The sequence below is a fragment of the Macadamia integrifolia genome, chromosome 9 (genome assembly GCF_013358625.1).
Source record: "Macadamia integrifolia cultivar HAES 741 chromosome 9, SCU_Mint_v3, whole genome shotgun sequence".
Taxonomy (NCBI): Eukaryota; Viridiplantae; Streptophyta; class Magnoliopsida; order Proteales; family Proteaceae; genus Macadamia; species Macadamia integrifolia.
Genome location: NC_056565.1, coordinates 17,431,428 through 17,456,886, shown reverse-complemented (window position 1 = coordinate 17,456,886; position 25,459 = coordinate 17,431,428). Strand labels below are relative to the sequence as shown.

Sequence of the window (25,459 nt, the reverse complement as noted above, 5' to 3'; positions counted from 1 at the left end):
GAAGTTCTTGCCGAGTGGAACCATGCAGTACCAAACATGAGATAGATATTCCAAAGAACAAGGCTTTTTTCAAATAAGCCAATTCAAGTTTGTTCACTATTTAAGAGCTTTCTATTAGAAATATGGTATTAATGAGAATTGAACCTATGCAAAAGGGTTCATCGTTGCACAAACATAATTCTATTGTTTGATTAGATATATGTTGATGAAATTCGATATGGAAGTGTGTTCCCCATGTTGACAGACAACAATGTTTGAGGGAGGGCGAGAATGTCTCATGTCACATCTATCACAGTGTGTGGAATGGTTTCGTCAACAAAGGACCCAAATGGTTAGAGAGGACAGGGAGTTCAGTGTGAAGCCCTCATGTTAAGGATGTCAAGTTAGTATCATATCTAAATTTACAATTTTATAATAAAAGTTTAACCTCAGTGAGTTGGACATTGGACAATGCAACCTTTGGAAGTTTAAAAAAAAAAAAAAAAACTTCGGTGTTTTTTTTTTTTTTTTTTTTTCTAGTAGAAAGGGAGCCATTCATTAAAATGTGGGAAGCACAAAGAAGAAGAGTTAAAAGGTCCTTCAAGGCTTCAACCAAGGAGAGGATAATGGCCAAACTGTTCTACATGCTTTGGACATAGCCTTCTGGGCTAAGGTGTCAACAACAAAGTTCGACTCCCTAGAAACAAAAAAGAAAACTTATAACTTATGAACACTAGGATAACCTAATGGTGGTAACTTCGGCTTGTGGAGCCGGCAGCCAGGGGAGGAGGTCATGAGATCAAACCCAAGGCCCCCACACTTGGAGTTGGGATTCCAAGTTGCATCATAATTGAGCTTGACAAAAGAGAGGGGAGGGATGCTCCAATTTTGCCCTTGGTATCGTTATCACTTGAAAGAAATATATGCAAATTTGTTTGCAATATGATTTAGTTGTATATAAATTTATGAGCAAACATTTACTACTAGGTTGCATGACACCTGCACCGAGACACAAAGGGATTGGGGTGACGGTTTTAGCCCCACAAAATGCAAAAATCCCACTATTGTTGATTCACCAACGTGACTTTACTTGCCATTTGCAGGAGCCACATAGCTTGGCAATGATCTCTCGCCCTCGATTTATATAGGGGAAGTGTTTTATGTGGGGGAGTGCGGTCTCGCACCTACATGAGAGCTAATGGAAGCGCGTAAGGAAGTATCAACATGGACATTATTTTACAATTCATGGGAGAGAGGTGGTCATGTTACATGCCTCCATGTATCTGGGTTCAGGAACCACACTAGCCCACAAATTTCATTCTCCTATTCATATAATAACAAAAGGGTATAAGAATGCTGCCCGAGAATGTCCTTTGTACCCTCTCACATGGGATATTGAAATGACCACCATATTGCACCCTTTGATGGCCGTGGATTCCTTCCATTGGCCCCATGCCAATGTAGAGGCCTCGCAATTGGGCAGCATATCCCTTCATAAAAGAAAATATATTCTGAAAAATTGAACTGGGAAAAAAAATCCAGAGTCCACCAAACAAGTTAATTAATCGCTAAAATGCCCCAAGCTTATGGAAGAAATATTATTCTTGTGAAAAGCTTTAAGTCCCTTTCCAAACCATTAACCCTCAACTTTTGATTATCATTTTAAATCTATAGAAATTTTTTTTTTTTTGTTTTTTGAGTAAAGAATCTATAGAAAATCTAACAATCTTAAAAATGGCATAAAATCATTAAAGTATGGAGCACTTGGAATCGATTAGAGTGTGTTTATTCTTTCTATTTTCAAGATCAATGTGGATTTTAGTGCATAGGTTTCAAACGATTCCGTTTCTTATCCTAATGAGGGCACAGTTCCTGCACGTGAGTGAGGACCAATGAGGATACACAAAAGAGCATCCATAAAGATGCCATTTTATCTTCCATGGTTGGGTTCATTTCGTCTAGAAAACATTTTCTGGTCCGAGTCCACTCGACCGGAATCGAATCCAAAATCCGGGTTGATCCTATAGTACTCGTAGAGGATGCTACGATGCCCTGGTTTTCATTTGCTGTGGGTTCAGAATTTCAGACCCTATTGTTCTTAGTTCTTACGCGTTTGTTCCTGCCGTCTTGACTTCTTGGCGTATCGAGCCCTCTCTTCTCTCTTCTCTCTTCTCTCTTCTAAGGTTTGGTTGTGAATCAGAAGTGGGAACCATCACAAAGCGCTCACCACTCACCAGAGCTCGTTTTGGCCACCATTCCCAGGTTAGTGATGGCTTCTTCGGCCTTAGTTTGTCTCTGCTAGTCTTCTTTTTTGCTCTTTATGCTGTTGTTTCTTCCGGGGTCTATAGATTGTTGATTGATTTCTGCTTGTTATTATATTCTGTATTTGGAGTCAAATCTCGACATCTTTATAGAGTCTGTGGTTCGTTCTTTCTGGGTTCCCAACCACCTTCTTCTTCTATCTCTTCTCTGTGTTTCAATTTCATTCTTCTTGAATGCACTGATCCACACCAAATTGTCTTTACAGAAAACCCTTTCAGCGCTAACCAAAATGGCATCAGAATCAGTAGATCCACCTACGACCCCTTCTCAGAATGACAGTAATGATACTGAAACCAACATAGTTGTGGAGGAAGAAGGGAAGACTTTGAGCAAGAAGGCTGCCAAGAAGGAAGCCATGAAACAGGAAAAGCTAAAGCGGCAACAAGAACAAGCAGCTGCTGTAGCGGCAGCTGCTGCTGCCGCTGCTGAATCTGATCCTCTTGCGGGAAATTACGGAGAAGTTCCGCTCCTGGACCTTCAATCGAAGGCTGTGAGTGGGAAAAAATGGACAGCAGTTGAATTGCTGAACGAAGACTTGAAGGATAAGGAGGTGTTGATTCGTGGGAGAGTGCAGACCACCCGTGCTGTTGGAAAAATAGGTTTTTTGGTGTTGAGAGAGAGAGGTTTTACGGTGCAGTGTGTCGTGGCAGTCGCTAGTAAACAAATGGTAAAGTTTGCGACAAGCTTGAGCAGAGAATCTTACGTTGACATTGAAGGAATTGTCTCAGTGCCCGATATTGCAATTAAAGGTGCATCACAGCAGGTAATTTTCCGCCTTTTAGTTCAAGGTATTTAGCACTTGCTTTTTAGAACACAGGAAAGGTGACTGTCTTTTAACAGGTGGAGATTCAAGTGAGAAAAATTTATTGTGTTGGGAAAGCTATCCCAAATCTACCAATCAACATTGAGGATGCTGCCCGAAGTGAAGCAGAAATAGAGAAAGCTTTACAGGTACTTTTTTTGATTTATATTGTGACCATGTCTAGTACATTTGGTGTAGTTTGCAGATAACTTGCTTGATATTGCATTTGTGATAAGCACACACCATATGATGTATTTTATACCTTACCCTTGCATTTTGCATATTTCAAATGTAATAATTTGTAGTTTTTCTTGCTGTAATGTATTCTTCAATCCTTAGGCTAAACTGTAGTGTGATTTTTCAAGCACTGTAGTTCTGTTGTCCCTAAATTTATTATTATTATCCTGATATTTTCGGTGTGGATGTTTGGGATTTTTTCCCAGAAGCAATGCAAATGTTTCCAATGTTTCTGGCAGTGGAAAACTCCATTGCTGTGACCACCAAGAACATTTGGAATTCTTCCGAACATCCCCAAGCTGTATGTTAGTGTCTCAGTGAACAACATATGTTACAGGGTCTTCTTTCTTTTATTAAGGGATCTTCAATTGAATGGTGCAGGCTGGAGAACAACTTGTTCGTGTTAATCAGGACACACGCTTAAACTATAGAGTTCTCGACCTTCGTACACCTGCCAATCAAGCAATTTTTCGTATTCAGTGTCAGGTTGAAAATGTAAGTGCATGTCTTTTAGACCAAGTATATATACATATATATATATATATATATATAAATATACTTTTGTTGATCTTCCCGTTATCTTTGAACTTTTGCAAGTTAGTATTCTTTCTTGTCCACATAATTGAAACTTCTTTGACATGAAAATTGAATTCAAAGTGAATATATATTTACCTTTGATGCCTGATTCTTGGGTTTTTTGTTTCGGTGAACAAATATGAAGACTATATGAATGGGGAATTGTAAAATATGCAAATGAAGCAGAGCATTTTATTTTTTTTAAAGCAAAGATTACATGGTTTATTATTGAAGCATTTGTTTGTTGGAGGAAGTTACTCCCACTGCTAGTAGGCTAGTAAATTCATTTATGATTCATTATTGTATAGTTGGAGCTGTTTTTGAGTGTGACTGGGAAACACTCCCATTCTAGCTAGTGTGTGGGATCTTTTCCTGTTCTTGAACATGTTTGGATGAGTGCTGGTGGCCACTGTCCCAACCACAAGAATGTGCTAATTCACCTGGTCTGTGGCACTGTGATACGTTGTCTAAAGAATGACAAGGTTCTGAAGAACAGTGCCTTCATCAAAACAGACCCCCAGTATCTGAGGAGTCCGATTATTACTAGTGGTTGTGAATCGAAGGATGAAGTTTGGGAAATGGGGGGGGGGGGGTGCAATATTAACCTGTGTACTGGTCATGAAGTAGGATAGTTTTAAAACTAGATTATGTTGGGTTTGTAAAGAGGTAACTGTGTACTGCATGAATAATCTTATATTAAGAAAGTCTGGAAACATTACTAAATCTGGAATATAAAGATAGTTTATCCTAATATTCAATTGATTGTTCCTACTAATTAGTCGTATGATACTGTGCTACAGCATGGGTCCCATTGGATTCTTGATTATACAAAGAAAACATGATTCTCTTGTGGCCTTTAGAAGTCCCCAAATTCAATCTGCAATTGTATGGTATACCATGTTCATCATCTTTTTCTTCTTCCTGGGTCTGGCAATTGGTGGTTGACAGATCCTGGGGTAAGGTTTAAGTCAACTGAAAAGTTTTATCTGTTGATTGAACTGGAAATCTTCTTACACATGGCGGTTGAATTGTACTTCTCTGAAGGGCTCCAATTTTTTTTCTCCATCCATGCATGTCTTCAGTCACTGTATAGGGAGGGAGGGAGGGAGCATCAGATTGTTATTTTGCTTCAAGCTTTGAGGAAGAATATATCCTTTTTCTGCTGTGGATCTGTCTGTTGAATTGAGATCACATCATTGTTGACCTTGCTACAAACTGTATGATTCAGAAATGCTCCAGCTTACCTGTAGGACCCAATAGCACCTCAAGGTTCCAGGAATTATCTGCAATCAATCATGGTGGGTTGGATTTTATGGGTGACCTGGTGACTTCACATAGAAATATGAACAGAAATCGAAGATGCTGTCATGCTAAAGGGTACATGATGGATTTATAGCACCTTGTGGCTTGCCTGCCAAAGTGTGGTATTCTGAGTGTTTATGTGTGTTTTTCAGGCTGCCTCAAACTTCAAAGATTGTGATGTAGCTGGTAGGTCATAGGTGAATTTATGAACCTTCATGCAGGTATACAATTACACAGTTTGTAAAACTAATAAGTTGAGTTCAACAAGTGAATATTCCTACTTCTTGTTGGTTCTGAAGGATGGAGGAGGCTAGGTTTGCTGAAAGATGGTTATTGGTTCAAGAGCACAAAGCGAACTTGCTTTTTCAGGGTGAGAAAGGGTATAGGAAATGCATCGAGGTGGCACTTTGTGTGACCTGATATTCTTACTCTAACAAGATTTATGCAGGACAGTTTTGGGAAATCTAATACAAGTCTAATGATTAAGTGAATTTGGGTTTGGGTAACACAGACACACGGCATACGTGCAGAAAAAGAGATTTAACGACCAAAAAAAAAAAAAAAATTCCCAAAATACAAGATCAGAAAATTCATTCTAGGATCCATGGAAATTTAATAAAGGATACATGATAGGCAGTACCTTCTTTTGCTGTCCCACGAGTTGGAATGTTGTGATCAAGTATTAAGTTACTTCCAAACTCCAAGAATGTGACCGTAGTGCCTCCTTCCTGTTAATTGATGAATCTCCATTGTGTATGAGGCTATGATTTAAGGTAAAAGTGGGAAATGGGGACTGGTAGAAAAGGAATAGGTGAGAGGAAGAAGGTGGTAGCCCAAGAGAGAAGAATTTGGGAAGAGCAAGGGGGTTTGGTTTCACACCAACTTGGATTCACTCCAAGGTTTGCAGGGGATCACTATGCTGCAGAGAAGGGGAGAAATCACACATGTTCAACATCATCTTCATTGCCTTTCATTTCAAAATACAACCATTTGTTAAGATATGGGGCTACATCTCCTTTGATGTCAGGCCAAGATTTCTTGGGTTTCTTCCACATGTAATCCCTCCCCTAGAAACTGATATTGTAAATTCCTGGGAGCTGCCCAGCTCCGCCATCAGGAATAGCCCTATTCTCTAAGTTTGGTTCTGCTTTTCTTTCCCCCTCCCCTTTTTAGGGGCTGTAAGTTTTCCTCCAGAAATAACTATTTTTCCAGCAATAACTACTTCCTATTACTACTTATCCAGCAATAACTCCCTAATAACTCCCTCACAGCATTAGTACATAACAGTTTTGACACTAAATAAATTAAAATACAACAAAATAAAACAAGATACACATCAGTAAATAGAAATATGCATCCACTGGGGACATCTAGCCACAATGAAGTGATATGTTGCTGTTTACGTTGGCATTTCCTCTGATATGTCCTAAATCCCTGGATGATGTCCTCATCAGAGATAACTGATGGTTGAATTCCACAGTGCTTCATAGATTTTGTGGCAGTTGCTTGTATGTTTGTCTATTGCTCCCGGGGGTATAAAGTGTACTTTTATGTTGGAGTAGATATTATTCCTTTATGATTGGCCTCTCCCATGGTTGGTCATGAAGTTTTAACATATGGATTATAGGTTGCTTAAGTTTTAGCATGTGGATTATTGGTTGGTCATGAAGTTTTGAGTGACCTTGTTAACTATTTTTGTAATTCTGGAGTGACTTGGTATGCTATTTGGGGGTTAGGCTGTGAAAATATATTTCTTGGAGTTATGAGAGGATAATATACCTCTTTCCTTTACGGATTGCCCTTCCCTGTGGCGGTTTGTTGTTCCTTGGTGTACATGTAGGTCATAGGTGACCTAGCCTCTTACAAACCGTTATGGAGGTCTATGATGCTAAAGAGTAGAAGTTGGACCCCATATCTCCCTCTTGATTTATTATGGATTGGTCTGTGATCAAGACTGTCAATGAAATGGATTTGATCCGGATGTAGTAATCTGATTTGATGATGGCTTACTGACAAGGTTCTGACCCTATTAGTGAATGTATCGAATCTGGGTTTACCTTGCTGGTTTGGAGACACCTTTTAGTAATTCTCCTTCTGTTTGTTTGTTTTTGTTTTTTTGGAGGGAAAAAAGACCAATTGTAATGTATTACATAATAAGATTGGAATGGGTTCGAATTGAATATTCCAATCCGTATTGGTTTCAAATTTTGACCACCTTGCGCTTGATCCATTGGATTATTGGATCATCTCCTTACTGATCGAATTCGGTTTATCTCATGAGTGATCCAACTCGAGTCCGACCTGTTGAGCCCTATGTAATTGTGTTTTGTATGTTCTGGGTCTTAGTGTGGGTGGGGTGAAAATATAATTGCTTTATTATTTAAGGTGGAGAGGAACATTTCCTATTTACAAAGGGGGTTTCCAACCGTGAAGCATGGTTTCTTGAATAATATATTGGTAGTAGATGAACTAGCTGCCTAGAATATTGGATGGAAATCTAGGATCATCTAGCTTACATGTTGGATTCTCCTGATGCCCAAGGGTCCTTCTTAGCATGTTGTTAAGGTGTTTCTTTGGAAGGATTGGCTTGTTGATACCTCATAAACAATTTTGAATTGTCCTTGAAGGGACCCTTTCTGATGGTTTGAAGGATAGCAATGAATTCTGTTGTTTTACTTGAAAGTGAGAATTTTCAATTACCTTTTCTCTGGTTTAATTGTTGGTACCTTCTCCTTGATGTCATAATTCATTTTTCATCCGGTTCCAAATTTAGTAGGATGATGTTCTTTTTCAAGTGTCTCAAAAGGGGCAAATTTCTGTCATGAATTTCACTTTTATTTGCATGGCTGCATGTGTTTATATGGGGGGTTTCCTTTGTTGAGACTGTCTTTTTCAACTACTGAATCCTTGTTTTGGTCTCATTCTGAACCCCGCTCCCTCAATTTTCTATGTAATATACTGTTTGTTTTGTCTCGTAAATAAAACCTATTGGCTGAATGCAGTTGCGTCATGTTGCAGATATTCCGGCAGTTTTTGTTATCTGAAGGTTTTGTTGGAATCCACACCCCGAAGTTAATAGCAGGTTCAAGTGAAGGTGGTTCAGCTGTTTTTAAGCTGGACTACAAAGGTCAACCTGCTTGCCTTGCGCAGTCACCTCAGCTTCACAAGCAAATGGGAATTTGTGGCGACTTTGGGCGTGTTTTTGAAATTGGTCCTGTTTTCAGGGCAGAGGACTCCTATACACATAGACACTTGTGTGAATTTACAGGTCTTGATGTTGAGATGGAGATCAAGGAGCACTATTTTGAGGTAAGGTTGAAACTGAGATTTCTATTTATGGATATGGAATAAGATACTTGCATAATCCACCTTTGGTAAGAAACTGTGTTAGGGGCAGAAACCTGGATTCAAAAGCCCTTGGAACAACACTGTCAAGTGATGATGTATTATGTGCCACTTAGGATGTTTATCCTATGAACAAAGGTCCTTACCTGGTTGAAATTAATTATTTTTGTTAACCCCTATTGGTAAAGTTGACTTACAATTTTGTCTTACTGTCCTCTTCAGGCTGTTGACTTAAAGTAAATATAATTAAGGAATTAAGGAACTGAACTTGTTTGTGTAGGTAATGGACATTGTGGACCGCTTATTTGTTTCAATGTTCGACAATTTGAATGAGAACTGCAAAAAGGAGCTTGAGGCTATTGGAAGGCAATACCCGTTTGAACCTTTAAAGGTGTTATACATTTTTAACATCTGAAGCTTCATACCTAGTTTGTGAAATGTTCCTTTCTTTTTATTACACACTTCTGGTGCCTGATTTATTGTTTGATGTAACAGTACTTGAGAAAGACATTGCGTCTTCGTTTCGAAGATGGAGTTAAGATGCTCAAGGTATGGAGATGGGGTTTGTTTTTATTATATGAATTGAGGTTGACATCCTGAATATGAGCCTTTTGGTTTGAAGGGTTGTTGCTAGAATGTATGGACCTCACTGATTCAAGAAAGGGAAGTTTTTAAAGATTTTCAGGGATTGTCATATATATATATATATATATGTTTTGGGGGGGGGGAATATTTTGCTTATTAACATGGGTATGGCACTGAGTTCTATATTCTTCATCGGTATCCTTTGGCTGTTCGACCATTTTACAACATGCCATGTCATGATAATTCAGCATACAGTAATTCGTTTGATGTCTTTATTCGAGGTATTGAGAATTTCGCCAAGAAGTTTGAGAGTGATTTTATTGTTCTAGATCTCTGATATTGATTGTAGTAATATCCTTTAAAATTTTGAACTTCTTTCATCCCTTATTCTTTTAAATTTCTTTACCCCAATCCCCTAAAGACCATTTTTGAACCTGCTGCTTTCTTGCCCCATCAATGAGATTATGTAGATATGACCTTTTCTGTCATGCTTTGTTTTAATGACTTAATTTTTTTTGCCAATTCATGATTTTTATTTTTTTTTTCAAAGCAAACCCAGCACCTTTTTTTTTTGGATGAAACCCAACACCTAAAAAACAGGTAAGATTTGTGGTTACTCTTTGTTTAGTCCCTTGCATATTTCATCAACCACGGTCCCAATTCCTCAAAACCAAACTTTCTCTCATTTTTCATACTCTCTTTGCTGGATTGTCAGCCAGCCACACTCATGTGCTACGTATTGGTTTGAATTCCTCAACTATCTTTCCTTTTTTCTGCCCAGTGATTTCTACTCTATTATAGTAATATGGTCCTGCTTTTTGTGCAGGAGGCTGGTGTAGAAGTGGATCCTCTAGGTGATCTAAACACAGAGGCCGAAAGAAAACTGGGCCAGTTAGTATGTGAGAAGTAAGTGATTCATCTCTCTTTCTATCTCTGTCTACCTATTGTTCTTTTTAACTGTAAGTTGTGGTTGAGTGATGGATGGTTAACCCTATTTTGCTTATTAACATAGGTATGGCACTGAGTTCTATATTCTTCATCGGTATCCTTTGGCTGTTCGACCATTTTACACCATGCCATGTCATGATAATTCGGCGTACAGTAATTCGTTTGATGTCTTTATTCGAGGTATTGAGAATTTCGCCAAGAAGTTTGAGAATGATTTTATTGTTCTAGATCTCTGATATTGATTGTAGTAATGTCCTTCAAAATTTTGAACTTCTTTCATCCCTTATTCTTTTAAATTTCTTTACCCCAGTCTCCTAAAGACCATTTTTGAACCTGCTGCTTTCTTGCCCCATCAATGAGATTATATAGATATGACGTTTTAGGTTTTATAAAGCATTTCTTTTTGTGAGTTGTGACCCACATAATTATCAAGGCATCACTCGGGCGTCCAGGTGCCCTTTGCTGGAAGGGCGCCTTGTTGGTGTCACCATGGTTTTTTCCCCTTCGCCACCGCTTTGGATTGCCTTCTTGCTGTGACAACTGGGGTGACCCACGCAGTCCCAAATCCATTGCCTTGGCTGTTGATGTAAATAATACCGAAAGGAGTGAAGAAGATTGCTCGACAACTGATCAACAACACAGGAAGGATCTGTTTCCATAATGCAGCAAAACCACCAAACAGAATCCACACAACTTCAGAAACCATAGGGAAATATTTCTTCCAAATAAAGGGAAGAGAAAATAACTGACTTAGCCCTATGGTTTTAGATTTAACAACTTAGCCTTTGCAAAAATAATACTTACTAAGGGCGTACCTAGTGCATGAGGCTCCTGCTGCTACTGCAGGGTCTGGGAAAGCTCATAATGTATGCAGCCTTACCCCCGCTTCATAGAAAGAATGCTTCCTGACTCGAACCTATGATCACTTGGTCACAACGGGGCGGCAACCTTACCATTGCACCAAAGATTATACTTATTATAAAATTAAAATTTAAAAGTTTGCAAAGATAGTGGAGTCTCCAGCTGGTGATAGTGGAGACTTGGGATCGAGCTTCCCCCAACTTTTTTTTTTTCCCTCTTTTCTTTTCCCGGGGGTTTGGGGTGGGGTGTGGATTTGATAACCATTTTACCTGGGTAAAGGAGAGGTGTGTGAGGATCGGGAAGTGGTAATCTATAGAGTGAAAAGGGATAGTTTTTTTCCAAAATTTTCAAATTATTTTTATCATTTACACTATTTAATCTTTGACTTAAAGCTCATATCGGGAAATCAATTAAATGAGTTTGGAAGCTTCCTTAAAATTACGGCCCCATTCCTATAATATAATAGTATGGATTAATATTATATGGAAAGCTCTCTGCTGCTTTTCCATGTCCACTGATTGATTTTTTGGGTCGATTTTTCTTGTCATGAACCTTCAGGTGAGGAGATCATTTCTGGTGCTCAGCGTGTTCACATACCAGAGCTTTTGACTACTCGTGCAGAGGCATGTGGCATTGATATCAAGACGATAACAACGTACATTGATTCATTCCGGTATGTTTTCTGTGGCAATGCTTGGCTATGAAACAATCATTTATTGATTTTCTATGATGTCCACAAGTTAAAATAAACTAGTTTTCCTTATGCTTATTTCTCTTTTTGGAGGAAAAGAAGCATCATTGGTTTTGAAATGGTAATGGATCAACTTAATGGACAACAGTTTTATTATTGAGTCTTGAGCAAAATTGGATGGCTTGTGCAGCATTGTTTTCTGCTGGTGCCATCAATTGCCACCGTTATCATGACTAGACCGTCTTAAATGATTTGGTTGCATTTTGGAGAATTCAGAAATGCATATCCAATCTTTTATATACTCCTTTTCCGAGGAGGTAGTTCCAAGGACTCTTCTATAGTACCTACTTCAGGCCCTACCTAGTATGCGTTTAACCTGACCAATTACCATGTATATCACCTATTTATCTGTTATATTCTGCTGGAGGCTCTCCTCTTGCTTCTGCTGTGGACACTATCTGCTTTGGTTCTGCTTCCTCTTATATTTCCCAACTGATGGCTTAATTCCTCTTTCTTTTCTTGTTAAATTCCTGAAAGCACCACGACCTTGGATTGGCATAAATCTGCATCTTATTTAGCAAAACAAGCTCCACAGATCTGTAATTTATAAGGGGGTTGCCAATGTGATTACTCGGTTTCTCTAAATAATAATAATAATAAAGCATTGAGTGCGAGCAATAATAACAATAGTAAAGCAAGAGACTTGAATATTCTTAGTACTTTCTAAAATTTTACTGCATGCTTTAAGCATGATGCATCTTATTTCTGTTCAATAAATTTTCCTTGCAAGTATTTTGTTTTAGTATTGAAATTCATTGAGCAACAACAACAACAACAAACAACAACAACAACAACAACAACAACAAAAAAAACAATAATAAGTTTTCCTTCATGGCTGTCAAGGAGTCTTGGCTCACCCCTTTTTTTTTTTTTGAGTCTGTTTGCAGTGTTTCAGTGGGGTGGGAATAAAAGGGTAGAAAAGTTGTCGGACTTTCCCTGGAAATACCAAAATTAGGTTGTTTGGTTGTGATGGGGTGGGAAGGTTGGACTTTGTGGAATTCACTGGGAGAGTTGCAACGGTCATACAGATTCTCCTCTCCAGAGCACGTCAGGTTTCAGAGGGTAAGTGGACATCAAATTGAGCGTAGACAGGGACTTTCTGGGATGTAGATTATTTCAGGAGATGGAGGGTTCAGATTCAGTGGCCTCGCTTGGTTTGTTGAGGAGCAGCAGGAAACGATTGCTGGAGACCATAAACAAAAGAGAGATGAATCACCCTAGATGGAAGAGATGGAACCTGACTTCATCATCGGGAACGATTGCTAACTCAATTAATGGAAGAAGACCAGAAATGATTGATCTGCAATCACCATAAAGGGAAGAGATGAATCACCTGGTACACATATGCACACACATTCCCACCCCACCCAACCAAACGAATTGGGGGTCAAACACAGTCAAGTAAGCTTTGTTTTCACTTTCCCTATTATTCCACCCCGCTACACATGGGACCCATTCCCCTAGCTATCTCACCCCATACCCTTGCAAACAAACACAGTCAAGTATACTTTAGTTTCACTGAAATTCCTTGTTTCCTAAATTCCAGGTTGACGAATTCAATGATGTGAGAAAGCTTTTACTTGTACTTTTAACATGATTTCTAACAAAGGTCTTCAACAGGTATGGTGCGCCCCCGCATGGAGGATTTGGAGTCGGGTTGGAGCGTGTCGTGATGCTCTTCTGTGCTCTTAACAATATCCGCAAAACATCGCTTTTCCCTCGTGATCCACTTAGGCTTGCTCCATAGAATTTATCTTAATTGGGTCCATTTATTTTCCCTTTTTCCTTGTCACATTATCATAGGGTTCATAACTTAATCAATATTATGATGGATGTTGCATTTTGCTCTGTGGCCAGTTGTCTTTGTACTTTCAATTTTCTGGATATTCTACAGTTCATACTAGCTCAACATGCACCAAATGTGATCTTCATTTTGCATCTATACCTTAAGAACACTTTAGGGTATTTTTTGAGGACCATCGCTCTTGGACTATTAGAGTGGAATATACAAAATGTGATAATTTTGCATCTATACCTTAAGAAAATTTCAGGGTTTTTTCTCAGGACCATCACTCCTGGACTATTATAGAGAGGAATATTTTTTATTCTTCTGCAGCCCTTCAGAAATTTATCTTAAATCCGTAATTTCATCTGGCTTAATTATTTCCCCAACAGCAGCAAATGTTCCATGAAGGTCCTTTTGAGATTATGATATTGTGGAGATCAAAGCATATAAACCAGCAATGATCTACCAATTTTGGTGAACTGCAGTTGTGACAATATAATAAAATTGCATCCTTTGACACTGATCATTTTGCATGCTCATTTTGGGATGCATATTGTTGGTCATTAAGCCAGAACTAAAAAAAACATTCATATCTATTTGCTAAATCTTTTTAACAATCAAAATTTGAAATCATCATTCCATGTCCTAGAAAAATGTTGGGCATGATGGAAAGGCTTTGAGGTAAAGATAAGAAAGAAACATTTTTCTTATAATTCAAGACTCTATACTTCAGTCTAGGGCCAGTTTGTATGCCTTTTTTCATTGGAATATTTTTTTTGCTAATTTCCAAAGATTTATCTATATTTACCGAAATTCCCAATGGGATACTTATTTTCTAAGCCACACACCCCCCCCCCCCCCCCCCCCTCCCCGATAGAACAGATTGTCACCTCCCTCCCTCCCCTGTAACTTTAAATTGCCTAGATTACACTTTAATGAAACTTGTGTTGCTTGCCCTTTCAACTATTCCAAAGCCATTTGGACCAGAAAAAATGGTGCATGATCCAAGGCACCAGTAAGCTAGTGCAGTGGAATCAATTACGCAACAACGCATTCCAAGTTCCTTTTAATGAGAGTGGAAGCGAAAATGAAAATGAAAAAGGGGCTGACCGTCTGCAACTTTAGTGATTGTTTGCAACTTTACAACTTGCCCCTTGGCAAGCAATTGATGTGTTATGAGGGACTACTCCTTATTGGTCAAAATATCAGAGAAATGGGTAAAAAATGTCATTAAAGTTGTAGAAAAATATGAAAAGGAAAATGGGTCATTAAAGTTGTAGAAAAATATGAAAAGGAAAATGGTTTCTTTGGGCGACTGCGGCCCCTCTTTGGATAACTCCATGGAAAATGACATCCTTATTGATATTTCTTCGTGGCCCCCTTTAGCCCCACAGAAAAATAGGAAACACTTTTTCAATATAAAAGGACCACTAACCCTCGTTATCTTATGATAGAGATTTATGATATTCTTTTAATTTTTTATAATTTTGAACCATAATATAATCCACATTATAAATATTCGTATTGAGCTGAAAATTGACTTGTAAGAAAGGTAGAGGATTGTCGGCAAGTTGGACCCAACAGTGCTTACCTAGGTGACTGTTAATAAGGTAGGGGATGGACATGCTGCTTCTGTAGTATGGAATCCCTCATGCCCAGAGGAGGTCCTGCACCTGTAAATCATTTTCCATGTTAATATTTTCTTCCGGCTACATTTGATTGCATGAGAGATTAAAGGAAAGGGAAATACAAATTTTTAAATCTGAAAAAAACACTTTTGGAATGATGTATTTTATGTATAATTTTTATTTTACTTTTCAAAACTTGACTTGGAGTGAAATTTAATAATCAAAGATATAATGATTTAGAGTTGGTGATTTAGCCAAGTGGGACCAATGGGGTTGGTAGCCTAGTGGTGAAAATGCCCTCAACCCATCACCGCTCGAGTCGGCTGATTGTGGGTTCGAGTCTTAGCATGCCCACTATTACCCATTGGTCCTGTGGCTTTTTGGCAGGCATCTCATAATATCTGAAATCTCAAAAATAGAAGAAGTGAATTATGTTCAGAAGTTTGAAGTTGAAAGACCCTTCCTCTTGATATAGACAGATTGGCCTTCAAGCGATGCACAGAAGAAAGGTAATCCATATAAGCACACTGAGCTGAGCTTGTGACCCATCTAAGTAGCTATCAATGGGTTTAGCTACCGGTCCAGCAATATCGGTGAAGAAGGGCAATTCCGCTTGTAAAGCTCTTTCTTTTGTCGTGCGAGCTTTCCAAAAAACCTTTTTGTCTAGGCACGGGAGGTGAGTTCGGGTATGGCCTGGGTATTGCTTCGGTATGGTTTGGGTATAGCAAGTATAGCACGGGTGGCAGGTATGGGGCTTAGAAGGTCTCATTCCTTTGAACCTGAGAGAGAGGAGTGGCATTTGAGTTAGGGGGTGTTCCTTTGAGAGTGGATGTCTTAGTTCCTCTTCGACTTCCTAATAATGGTAGAAATGCCCCTAAGCTAGGGTTCCAAACCTCATCAGTCTGATCCTCTCAACTCATACTAGGGAAGGTAGGCTATAGACTGTGAGGCGGAGAAGTAAAGAAGTATTAGCTTTGAACTAAGAAAGAATGGGGGGCATGTATGGGGCTTACAAGGTCTCATTCATTTGAACCCGAGGGAGGAGTGGCATTTGAGTTTAGGGGGCATTCCTTTGAGAGTGGCTGTTTTAGTTCCTCTTCGACTTCCTAATAATGGTAGAAATGCCCCTATACTAGGGTTCCAAATCTCGTCAGTCTAATCCTCTCAACTCATACCAGGGCAAGCAAGCTCTAGACTGTGAGGCGGAGAAGTAAAAAGAAGTATTAACTCTGAACGAAGAAAGAATAGGGGCATTAATGAAGGTTGGCCAGCGGAGGAAGCTTGAATGAGAAAGAAAGATTGAAGTGGTTGACCGATCTTAGGGGCTATGATCACTACCATAAAACATCCTTTTTTATTTATCAAAAAAAGGATTTAGCCAAGTGGGATAATGGTTACGTAATTATTTTTCTTCTAATAAATTTGAAAATTTCAGATCCACTTCCTTTTATTTTACCATACGTAGCTTTTGTGGCTCACGGTCTAGAGACTCTAGATTGATATTTTTTTTTGCAGTCTTGGTGAGGGTGAATGACATCGATCGAGCGATCGAGAGACAGTAGTTTTCAAGTGGAAGATAAAAAATCCAATGCTATGGGGCAAGGAAGATTGATACAGCAAAGAATTGATGAAGAATATGTCATCCTTCATAACCTTACAACAGCAAAACGCCATTTTTGTGCAGACAGAAGAAACAAAAACCATCAATCTTTGAAGGTCACAGATACAAACCCACTATACAAAAGCAGCAGAAAAACGTAAGAGGAGGGAAAGAAGAACAATAATCAAAGAGAAAACCACTTTTTCTCCATTGCTCTTTATCTCTTGGCTTAATTTGTTCCTGGGTTTCTGGAGGGAGACTGGGGTTTTGGTTAAGGATTGTACTCTTGATTGATAAGACGTGTAGATTGGGGACCCATATGAGTTCATGGGCTGAGTTGGTTCTCTTGAGAATTGAGGCTTGACTTGGGAGAGGCTCTGGAGTTTCAGTTAGGAGTTTGTTCTGGTCTTCTGTGGTCATGATGAACAATTCTTGAGATGGTAAGGGTTAACCTTTTATATTCAATTTTTTTAATAAGCATTTACTCCTAATTCAGGTTCAGTGAAATCGATAGACTTAAAAAGATTGCTTTTGTTGGTTTATTTCAGTTACTAATCTCTACGGGTGCAGCTTATGAAATCTTACCAAAATTGACTCTTGAAACTCTTAAATCTTTAGTATAAATATATCTTCCTGATATAGTACATCTTTGTACTTATCTTGCGTGATAAGACTTAAAAGGCGGTTCTCTTGGATCTTTTTTCAAAAGGGTTTCTATATGATGTAGAGAGTAGGCGGTATGCTGCTGGCTTTGAGTAAGCTATAGAGTTCTCTGAGAAAGCTAGAGTTCTTGTGAAATAGAACCAGTTCATTTGGGAAGGATGCTCCAACACTTACATCTGGATACTTAAGGTACCTCTTAGTGTTGATTATAAATTTTCTTCAGCATCATATATGGGGCAGCCCCACAATTTCTATGGTTCTCATGGAAGCCGACACTGATCTGACTCACATGTGTGGGGGCGTACATGTGCGTCGGGGGATTAGTTGGGCACTTGGGCCAAAGGTCTGGAGTTTGGCCATCCTTAATAGAAAAAAAAGAAAAAAATCAATCAGCATTATGTATGGGACTCAGATTTCTTATATTAACATATTAATGACTTTTAGCTTTGCCTTATATAGGAGGTTCTGTGTATGATAAAAATGCAACTTGAGCTGTGTGTGTTCCTGCATCTGAATGTTTTCGTTAAGATTAAATGGACCCATCTAGGATGTCGTAGCCATTTAGGGAAAATTTCCTTTGCTCCAATTTCCATTAACCTACTTCAATAAAGCTTAGTTAGCAGTTGATACCGTTAGTTTTGATTTGAAATCACTCGTATTGGTCAGTACATCAAAGTGCTTCCAATTAGTTGAACAAGATTTGGAATATGAACTAACCAGGCTCTGAAAATAAATTGGCATGTTCACATGTATTGGTTGATACAGTAAATGGCTTAACAAGTATCTGAAATTATTTGGGATGTAATTCAATGGGGGCTTTTGTAATATGTTGGCATGACCTTGTAACCAAGATTCACTATCGATTCTCTTTAGTGGAAGATTTTGAGACCTTGTATGTGTGTATGTGTGTATATATATGTTTGCATTTAGGTTGTCTTAAGATCACTATTAATCCTATCAAATCCCTTTCATTGAGGAATGAGACTTCATACTCAAGTAGAAAAGCATAAAGCTAAGCATGTGAAGATAGAAGAATGAATGCAGAAAGGGATTAATACTACGACGAAAAACCTAACCTCAATGTGCGTAACATGCCTATGCATTTACTCTCTATCCAATTGCCATTGCAGTTTTATTTGCTTTTACAACAGCAACAACTCAGCGTTGTCTTTCTATTTGATAAGGAGGCAAGGCCATTTCATTTTGTTCCATCTAGGACTCTTTGATATTGTTTAGCTTTTGCCTTTCTTGAATATCTAAGAGTTCGAGGTGTTTGGTAGTGACTTAATGTAAATGATTGGGCAAGGTAAAACAAATTCTTCGTGGAAAATCACATAATTTCATCTCGCAAGAGTTAGGGCTGTTCTATTCCTAGTAGAGAACAATTTTAGGAGTCTTTACTGCAGTTCCAGGTTTATTCTGGCTGATTTTATTGTAAGGTTGCTGCCACTGAAACGGATCTCATGACAAACATAACATCAACGAGATACTATTAAATCTTTTCTCATAACAAATATGATCTCAAGTAGAAATTACAAAGATGGTTGTATCTGCTATAATCTTACCATCTTAGTGAAGTTTAGGCTTTGATTTTTTTTAATTGATTCTTGCGACTTCTCCATGGATGTCTAATGATAATGCTGGTAAGTTCTTAGCTTATTTTTGTTTCCACCACCATGGCTATTGTTAGATCATGATACATTAGCCCTTATAGCCTCCTATATGTTATATAAAAAAAGGGCGTACCCAGTGCACGAGGCTCCTGCCACTGCAGGGCCATAATGTACGCAACCTTACCCCCACTTCACAGATAGGCTGTTTTCCGACTTGAACCTGCAACCACTAGGTTGCGATGGAGCCTCCTATAGATTCTCTGGCTTGGATAATTAGGTGAATAGAAGATGACTGGGTACGATTATATAGCGAGTACAAGATGCACAACTGTAAGTGTTACCTCATTGTTACCCAATTCAGAATATTAACCAAATGAGGATTAATTTATAATTCGGTGGGGGTTTGTTTTAGGCTGTGGTCCGTGTAGATTGTGTTGAGCTTACTGAAAACCTTAGCTTGGGTTTCAGGTAGTGCTTGTTTTTTGCAAATGTAACCTAGTTCTTTGGTATGCCTTGGGTTTCCCAATCCATTACAAGATGGACAACTGTAAGTGCAACTCATTGTTACCCAAATTCGAATATTAACCAAATTAGGATTAATTTATAATTTGGTGGGGGTTTGTTCTAGGCTGTGGTCCCTGTGGATTGGGTTGATTAGATCCTTAGCTTGGGTTGCCCACTGATGTTTGGGTTTCAGGTTGTGCTTGGATTTTGCAAATCTAACCTAGTTCTTTGGTATGCCTTGGGTTTCCTTTTCCATTTACATCTGTACTGGTTAGTACGTATTTGCATCTGAATTGGCCAAGGACAGTGCTTCAATAAAATAATATGTAGTCAAAATGTCTTGTACGATTCTTGGTTGTAATTGTCTTCCTTTACTTAATTGAATATTAAGCAATGGTCAACTGACAAATATCAATAAAAGCATCAATCCAGTACAGTTCAAATATAATCAGTCATGGCATTGTCATCATATTATAAATATCACTTTCCTTTGTTTTCAGGTTGTGATAGTACAAGGATTGAAGTATATACAATGGTTGAATCAACAAAATGAGTAGAAATTCATTCAATAAATTCACTTACCACAGAAGACAATATAACTAGGATAGAACCTTCTTTTGGGAAAAAAGGGATAGAAAGTAATGGCTTTCAGCGTAGTTACTTTTATCTGGTAAGCTAAGGGCCCGATTGATTTTGTTTCAAAAAGCGTGTTTTTCCGTTTTTCTATGCTCAGAAACGGAGAAATACCTCAAAAACCATTTGATTTTTCTGTTTTGTTTCACTTGTTTTTCGAAATAGAAATAGAAATTTATGCCTATTTCTGTGTCTAGAAACAAGAATGGAGGAACATGCCAGACTTATTTTTCTGTTTCTAGAAACAAGTGGGAGGGACAAAAATTATGAAAAACTCGATACTTCACTCAACCTGCTCCAACCCCAAACCATTGTTGAAACTTCTCGCTATCCAGATGCGGCGACTCCAGCTTGGTTGTGCGAAGCTTATAATTTCAGACTGCCTTCATCCTTCTCAAGCTAATCTCCACAAGGCATACCTGCAACTCCAACGTCGTGCCTTCGTTCGTGAGTTGTATGCCTGCAACGTCGTGTCTTCACTCGTGTCTTGAATCCGACTACACTGTTGAAAACGTTTTGGGAAACAGAAAAATCAAACACCTTTCTACAATTCCAAAAATCGTTTCTTAGCATAGAAATGGAAAAAACCATTTCTACTTTTTATAGACACAGATACAATAGAAACAAAATCAAACGGCCCCTAAGTTTGCTTTCTGCCATGCCAGCAGAAGTTTCAGGGTTGGTGTGCAACAGTGTGAATCTTTGCTAGCTCTTTGGTATATGCAAAAACATGAAAAATTATCTGTGGTTCTCACCCGCCCCCTGCCAAGAAAAAAGCTTGCCTTTTGACTATCTTTTGTACTAATACATCAGTTTTGATTATTTCCAGAGGCTTAGGATAGACATCTAGATCAGAGATGGATCAAATTAATTCAAGAACCTTTGCTGAATTCCTTTTGGAGTCACTGCATTCATCCGATGAGGTTGCTTCACTTGCCAAGGATTCTGAAACTGAACCAGAGATTTTCACCGAATTCTCTGTTTTTGAAGAAAAATTGTCTTCTATTCTTGACGATTTAAGGGATAATAGCACAATCATGGACACACTGCCCATCCGAAAGGCAGTTGAGTCACTAGAGAATGAGCTTACACGTACTAGGACTGTTATCAAGTCTTCCCATTCAAGAAAATCAGCTAAACAGATTGAAGACATTACTCATGACCTTGGTAGATGTCTAGGTGTTGTTATCTTGGAAAGCCTTGATGTATCAGTTGAGATTAAAGAAAAGTATGGAGCTTTACATAAAGAAATGATGAATGTGAAGTTCAATGCAAGTGTTGAGCATGAGTTGGAGTCTGTCAATGACTTGGAAGTGAAAGGGGAGGAGAGGGCAATTGTTGTTCCTGATATTGACAATATTGCATTGCAGCTCAAGTATGGAAATGACAAAGAATTCAGGCTTGCACTTTCTGGACTAAGATCACTGATTAGTGATAAGATTACTCAGAGTGAGTGGGTAAATGGTGAAGGTATTATTCCAATTCTGTTGAATCGATTGGCTTCTGGTAAGCAGAATGTTCGGTTGACCATACTGTCAATATTGAAGAGCCTTCTAGTGGAGAATGATGAAAACAAGGTAGATAGAAGTAAAATTTTACTTAATAATTTTTCTTAATTTCGTGATTCATTTACTAATTTATTAGCATCTAAGACCGCTACTTTACGTAAAGGAGAAAATGGTGGACATCAGTTCCTTGTCGACGTTGGTGCGCTCTTTGACTCGGGATGTTGAAGAGCGTAGGGAAGTTGTTGGGCTCTTGCTGGCTCTCTCTGAGGTCCCAGCAGTCCGCCGAAGGCTCGGCAGAATACAGGGTTGTATCCTTATGCTGGTTTCTGTGCACAATAGTTACGACCCGCATGCGTCACAGGATGCAGGGAAATTGTTGAATGCTTTGTCAAGCAACGATCAGAATGTGCTTCTTATGGCAGAGGCAGGTTACTTCAAGCCTCTTGTAGAATATTTAAGACAAGGTACTTATGAGCTTTCTTTCTGCTCTTGCATCTTCTTGGTTCCGGTTTAACTTTTTGTATTTATAATATCATTGTGACCACATTCTGGAATGTGCAAAAGGTGCACTACTTTGATATGATTCTAACAAATGGATTTAGTGCTGTGTTTCTGTGTCTACTTAAGATGCAACTACTTATATAGTTAAATATTTGTTAGTGACATTATTGTGCCTTACAGCTGGCAAAATCCTTGATAATCCTCTTCAGCATATTCATCTTTTTACCATGTTCTGTTAACTTTTAGGTTCACAGTAATTAAAGATGAGATGGAGAAAGGGGCAGATTTGTAACTTTAAAAGTTATAGATTTCACAATTTATACAAGATGACTTCTAGCTTAGAGTAGGATGAATATTTTATAAAATATTTTAGCTTAATGAACGTGAATAACAAAGAGCACTTTGCCTTGAGTGTCTCACTGTCTCTGCAATCTGATATTTTTATGTTGCACCTGGTATTTGTCTCTTCCTTCTTAGAACTATGAATGCAACTTTTGACCTTGTGTTAAACTTGCAACATTGAGGCTTCAATAATACATGGCAGCTGGTTTAGCTACGTGTTCAAGCCCTAATGTTAGCACTGTAGTGGAGACTTTGACTCCATAAACGTACAATTTACTTCTCTTGGGTTCATGGCTAAAAACCCTACAAGTCTCCTGTTTTTAAGGGCATTTTGAAGGCATGGAGCCTTTTGAAATTGATAAAAATCATGTTCCTCCTTTCATCGCCTGTTTTTCTTTTAGGTGAATAAATAATTCATTACCAAAGAAAAGAATATACAAGGGAGGAAAGAGGAGGGGGGCACAAGGAGCAAAACCACAAGGGAGGCAAAACACAATGGCCTCAAGGAGCCTAAGCTCAAAAAAGGGGGGCTACATCAAGTTTTGGGGGGGGGGGAGGGATGATGCTGTGGGGGAGCCCCCAAAAGGCCACGATATGTCTATTCCTAGCAGAGTCTCTAACAGGACGATGGCGAAGGCAACCGACTTTGGTGCTAATATCAAAGTAGATGGCTTTCCAAATCTTATCATAGGATCGGGAATTGGAAGTCCATCTACGAAGATTACGCTCCATCCAAATATGAGAGATTGCGGCTCCAAACACTAACTTCCCAATCGTGTTGCAAATAGAGGGCCCTCCAAAAGTCATCTATATCCATTCTCTGGAGAAAGGGAGGATTCTTCTACGGGTGGGCCAGCAAGAAAGGAGGATTTTTTTCCAAATGGAGGAGAAGGGGCAAGAGAAGAATAGGTGATCTATGTCTTCGATGCCATTCCAGCAGAGACAGCAACCGGGGGGGGGGGGGGGGGGGGGACATGGACATGCCGATGGATAAGGAAATCTTGGGTAGGGAGCAGTTTGAGATGGCTCGCCAGGCAATGAAGCTATGACGCTGGATGTGACCCTTTCATCGCCTGTTGGGTGTTGAGCTATAGGGAATTGAAGCGTATATATGGCACTGTATCCTCATTTTACTCAGTTCAGTACTGTGAGGTTCCAGTACAGTAATTTGTGTGTTTCCTTTACATGGCTGTTAATTATCAGAATTGCATATGAAATCCTCTCGCTACCTAATCATCTAAGTATTGAAAAAATTATTCATTTGTTTGATTAAACTCTACCATTCATTTTCAGGTTCTGATATGAGTAAGATTCTTATGGCAACAGCACTTTCAAGAATGGAGCTCACGGAGCAGAGTAGAGCTGCTCTTGGTGAAGAAGGAGCAATTGAACCCCTTGTCAAAATGTTCAGTTTTGGAAAACTTGAAGCCAAGCTGTCTGCTTTAGGTGCCTTGCATAATCTCTCCAGTTTGACTGAAAATGCTCAGCGTTTGATTAATTCAGGCATTGTAATGGCTCTACTCCAGCTCCTTTTCTCAGTCACTTCTGTGTTAATGACCCTTCGAGAACCTGCTTCAGCCATTCTTGCTAGTATTGCTCAGTCCGAATATATTCTTGTAAACCAAGACATAGCACTACAGATTCTTTCACTTCTACGCTTGTTCAGCCCGGTAATTCAGTGTCACCTCTTAAGAGCACTCAACAATATTGCCAGCCATTCCAATGCATCAAAGATCAGATCCAAGATGAACGAATATGGTGCATTTCAGCTTATCCTACCATTCTTAACTGATGGAAACACACAAAGCAGAACAGTTGCTTTGAATTTACTATACAATCTCTATAAAGATTCTCCAAGAGAGTTGTCTGAACAACTTGAAGAGATCCATCTAAATGTTATAGTAAATATTATATCAGAATCAGTGTCTGAGGAGGAAAAAGCTGCTGCTCTTGGTTTATTGAGTAGTATCCCTGTTGGCAACAAAAAGGCGATGGAAATTCTCAAAAGGACACATTTGCTTCCCATTTTGCTATCATTTCTGGATGTATGCTTGCCAACTTCAACACCCACAAGAAGGTGGTTAGTTGAGAGCAGTGCAGCTATATTGATTTGGTTTACAGTCCCTTCAGATAAGAAACTTCAACAACTAGCTGCAGAACATGGTGTGATCCCCTGCCTTGTGAAGTTGCTCTCGACGGGGTCACCTACTGCCAAATGTAGAGCCGCAACTTCATTAGCTCAGCTTTCACAGAATACTCTTTATTTAAGCAAATCCAGAGCATCAAAATGGCTTTGTATACCTCCCTCTGTAGATGCATTTTGTGAAGTTCATGATGGCTACTGTTTTATCAAAAGCACGTTTTGTCTTCTTAAGGCGGGTGCTCTCTCACCACTGATCCAAATTTTGGAAGGTGAAGACAGAGAAGCAGATGAAACTGTCCTTAGTGCACTTTCAACTATCATTCAAGATGAGATCTGGGAAAATGGAAGTAAGGCTATTGCCAAAGCATCAGGTGTTCGTGCCATCATGAGAGTTCTTGAATTAGGGAATGTAAAAACCCAAGAGAAAGCACTTTGGATATTGGAAAGGACTTTTCGAATTGAGGCTCATAGAGTACAGTATGGGGAACCTGCTCAAGTGTTGCTCATTGAGCTTGCACAAAAGGGACCTCCAAGCTTAAAATCCATAATTGCTAAGATTTTGGCGCATCTTGAGATCTTGCAGGTGCAATCAAGCTACTTCTAAGCAGTTCACATTAAGGTGTATAATTTTTGTTGAGATGAAATTATTTCATGATTGTTTCTATTTTCCTACTAGTTGTTTTCCCCATCTGTTGGTTCATGACTAGATGTAGACATTACTAGATCTCATGTGTAATAATTAAGAAGTTACCCGAAAGTGTACATGAAAGTGATCTGATTTGAGATAAAAGATGGAGATGGTGGTGAAAGCGTCATTCTCTTTCTGCTAA

General features: G+C 38.9%; 2 protein-coding genes and 1 long non-coding RNA gene across 5 annotated transcripts; all 3 read left to right on the top strand.

The window, feature by feature from the left end:
• The first annotated feature begins 2,017 nt into the window (after positions 1 to 2,017).
• LOC122089332 (aspartate--tRNA ligase 2, cytoplasmic-like) lies at positions 2,018 to 13,564 on the top strand. Its single transcript, XM_042658975.1, has 11 exons — positions 2,018 to 2,241; positions 2,507 to 3,064; positions 3,142 to 3,252; positions 3,722 to 3,835; positions 8,237 to 8,527; positions 8,844 to 8,954; positions 9,059 to 9,112; positions 9,975 to 10,054; positions 10,161 to 10,276; positions 11,516 to 11,630; positions 13,329 to 13,564. The coding sequence occupies exons 2-11, from the start codon at positions 2,531 to 2,533 to the stop codon at positions 13,453 to 13,455; spliced, it is 1,653 nt and encodes a 550-aa protein (XP_042514909.1). The 5' UTR covers positions 2,018 to 2,241; positions 2,507 to 2,530; the 3' UTR covers positions 13,456 to 13,564.
• On the top strand, positions 5,041 to 5,498 carry LOC122089334. The gene is made up of 2 exons (XR_006143303.1): positions 5,041 to 5,293; positions 5,371 to 5,498. It is a non-coding gene; the product is annotated as an uncharacterized LOC122089334 (long non-coding RNA).
• Positions 13,565 to 16,427: 2,863 nt separating the features above from the next.
• LOC122089382 (U-box domain-containing protein 44-like) lies at positions 16,428 to 25,459 on the top strand. Of its 3 annotated transcripts, XM_042659065.1 has the most exons (5): positions 16,434 to 17,162; positions 17,450 to 17,574; positions 20,965 to 21,712; positions 21,807 to 22,107; positions 23,780 to 25,459. In XM_042659065.1, the coding sequence occupies exons 3-5, from the start codon at positions 20,993 to 20,995 to the stop codon at positions 25,231 to 25,233; spliced, it is 2,475 nt and encodes an 824-aa protein (XP_042514999.1). In that variant the 5' UTR covers positions 16,434 to 17,162; positions 17,450 to 17,574; positions 20,965 to 20,992; the 3' UTR covers positions 25,234 to 25,459. The 3 variants fall into 3 exon arrangements, with proteins under 3 accessions (XP_042515000.1, XP_042514999.1, XP_042514998.1); XM_042659066.1 differs by lacking the exon at positions 17,450 to 17,574 and having other exon boundaries at positions 16,428 to 17,162; positions 21,810 to 22,107; XM_042659064.1 differs by lacking the exon at positions 17,450 to 17,574 and having other exon boundaries at positions 16,449 to 17,162.